Here is a 1,837-nt window from a genome sequence, read left to right as displayed (position 1 = left end):
TTTTTTTTTGGTCACTTCTCCTCCAGGCCACGCACAAGTGTTGGCTGTCCTTCCTGTCTATGCTGTTCGCCCTGCGGCCCTGGCACGTGGCCCTCAAGCAGATCGGAGGGCGTTTCGGCTCCAGCGTCCTCTCCTACTTCCTCTTCCTGAAGACTCTCCTGGGGTTTAATATCTTCATGAGCCTCTTGTGCCTCCTGTTCATCGTCACCCCCCAGGCCGTGCATCCGCACGACGCCCCGAACCCTCGTTCCTTCACCAGCCTGGAGTTCCTGACGGGGGCGGTAAGTCGGCCGACCAGGAAACGCGCGGCACCCGCAAATTTTAACATTTTACAGAAGGACGGAATCGGCAAGAGGATGCTCGTTATGTAAAGAGCTTTCCTGCTCACCAATCCTAATGAAGAACTCTGGGAATATAAAAACACCTTGCGGTGAGGCTCTCCCTGGCACTGCGAGGGTTAAGTGCTTATTTTAGTCTAGGGGGCAGATATAGTCACCTGTTCCTCAATCCCAGCTGGCTGCAAGACCAGTCTCCGCAGCCTCTTTTTCCCCTGAGCTCCAGCGGTCTAAGGACCCGTGACATCTTACGCAGGTCCTTTTGCATTAGACCTGAGGACACCGAGGGACATTCCACACAAGGACTGGAGGGGGATAGAGGTGAGTGCCATCAGCCACAGGGCCGAGGATCAGGTGCGTATATCTGCTTTATTTATGTCCCCCTAGATGAGCACATAGCCTTTGCATTGCCAGGGTAGCCGTACGGCAAGGGTTAGATTTCTTAATTTGCTGGAGTTCCAAATTGATCTTAAATTTTAATATTTAAAGCGCCAATTGTTTGTTTGTTTCAGATATTTGAACGGCGAATGCCAATAAGAGTCTTTTTTTAAAATACTTTTAGGGTTATTTCTCGGACACGGTGATGTATTACGGCTATTACAGCAACGTCACCCTGAACGAAGGCTGTTCTCCCGAGTACAACGCGTCCGCCTGTCCCGCCGTCAAGCCTGCCTGGCTTCCCTATCACATGCCATTGGCGTTCCTGTTCACTGTAGGACTCGTCTTCCTCAGCACCTGCATCATTTTGGTGTACAGGTAAGAAACTTTCATGAGGCATTTATCAAAACTGGAGCAGACAAAAATCTGGAGCCGTTGCCCGGGGCAGCCAATCAGCTCCTCTCTTCGGTTTGTTCAGTTCAGATTAAAAAATGAGAGAGAGAAGCTGACTGGTTGCCACGGGCAACTGCTCCAGATTCCTTCCTTTTAGAGGCATACCTACAAAACAAAATTGCACCCCTGGCGTCCCGCCCAGCTCCTGGTGATGTCACCGGTTGTCAGGAGTTGGGCAGAAAGCCAGCCAGAGCGTCCCGGGTTGCTGAGAACCGGTCGGGGAGATGTGTATGGCACTTACACTATCTCCCCACCCAGCTCTCGGCAAGCTGGGACGCTCTGGCCGTCGTCCTGCTCAGCTCCTGGCAACCAGTGACATCATCAGGGTGGCTGTGTGCCTTGTGATCGCTGTGAACCAATCACAGCGATCACAAGTAGCGAACACTGGCTGTCATCAGCAGCCAGCCCTCCCCTTTCTATCACAGCGGCTCTGTCTGTGTGAGAGGGAGGAGGACATTTTGGGTACGATCACTGTGTTAAATAGCACCCCAAAAAAATCTCTACCAGTCCCAAAAAATGATGTAAAATGAATGTTGGTTATGCTATGACATGACCGAGTAATAGTCAGCCAAACTAAGACAGCACTGAAAACTGACTCATGGCCTGGAAAGGAAGAGGATGTAACATACTGGTATTGAGCTGGTTAATATAACAGACAGGGCCATAGCAAA

General features: G+C 51.0%; 1 protein-coding gene across 1 annotated transcript in view; it reads left to right on the top strand.

Moving 5' to 3' along the window:
- TMC6 (transmembrane channel like 6) overlaps window positions 1–1,837 on the top strand; it is a 55,470-nt gene that overhangs the window by 16,364 nt on the left and 37,269 nt on the right. The window contains exons 8-9 of the mRNA XM_018572833.1: window positions 27–281; window positions 898–1,091. Of these exons, the coding sequence (XP_018428335.1) occupies window positions 27–281; window positions 898–1,091 (449 nt within the window). The remainder of the gene's footprint in view (window positions 1–26; window positions 282–897; window positions 1,092–1,837) is intronic.

This window comes from Nanorana parkeri, unplaced genomic scaffold (assembly GCF_000935625.1).
Source record: "Nanorana parkeri isolate BGI_ZX_2015 unplaced genomic scaffold, ASM93562v1 scaffold2145, whole genome shotgun sequence".
NCBI lineage: Eukaryota > Metazoa > Chordata > Amphibia > Anura > Dicroglossidae > Nanorana > Nanorana parkeri.
This window is presented reverse-complemented; position numbering and strand designations above follow the sequence as displayed.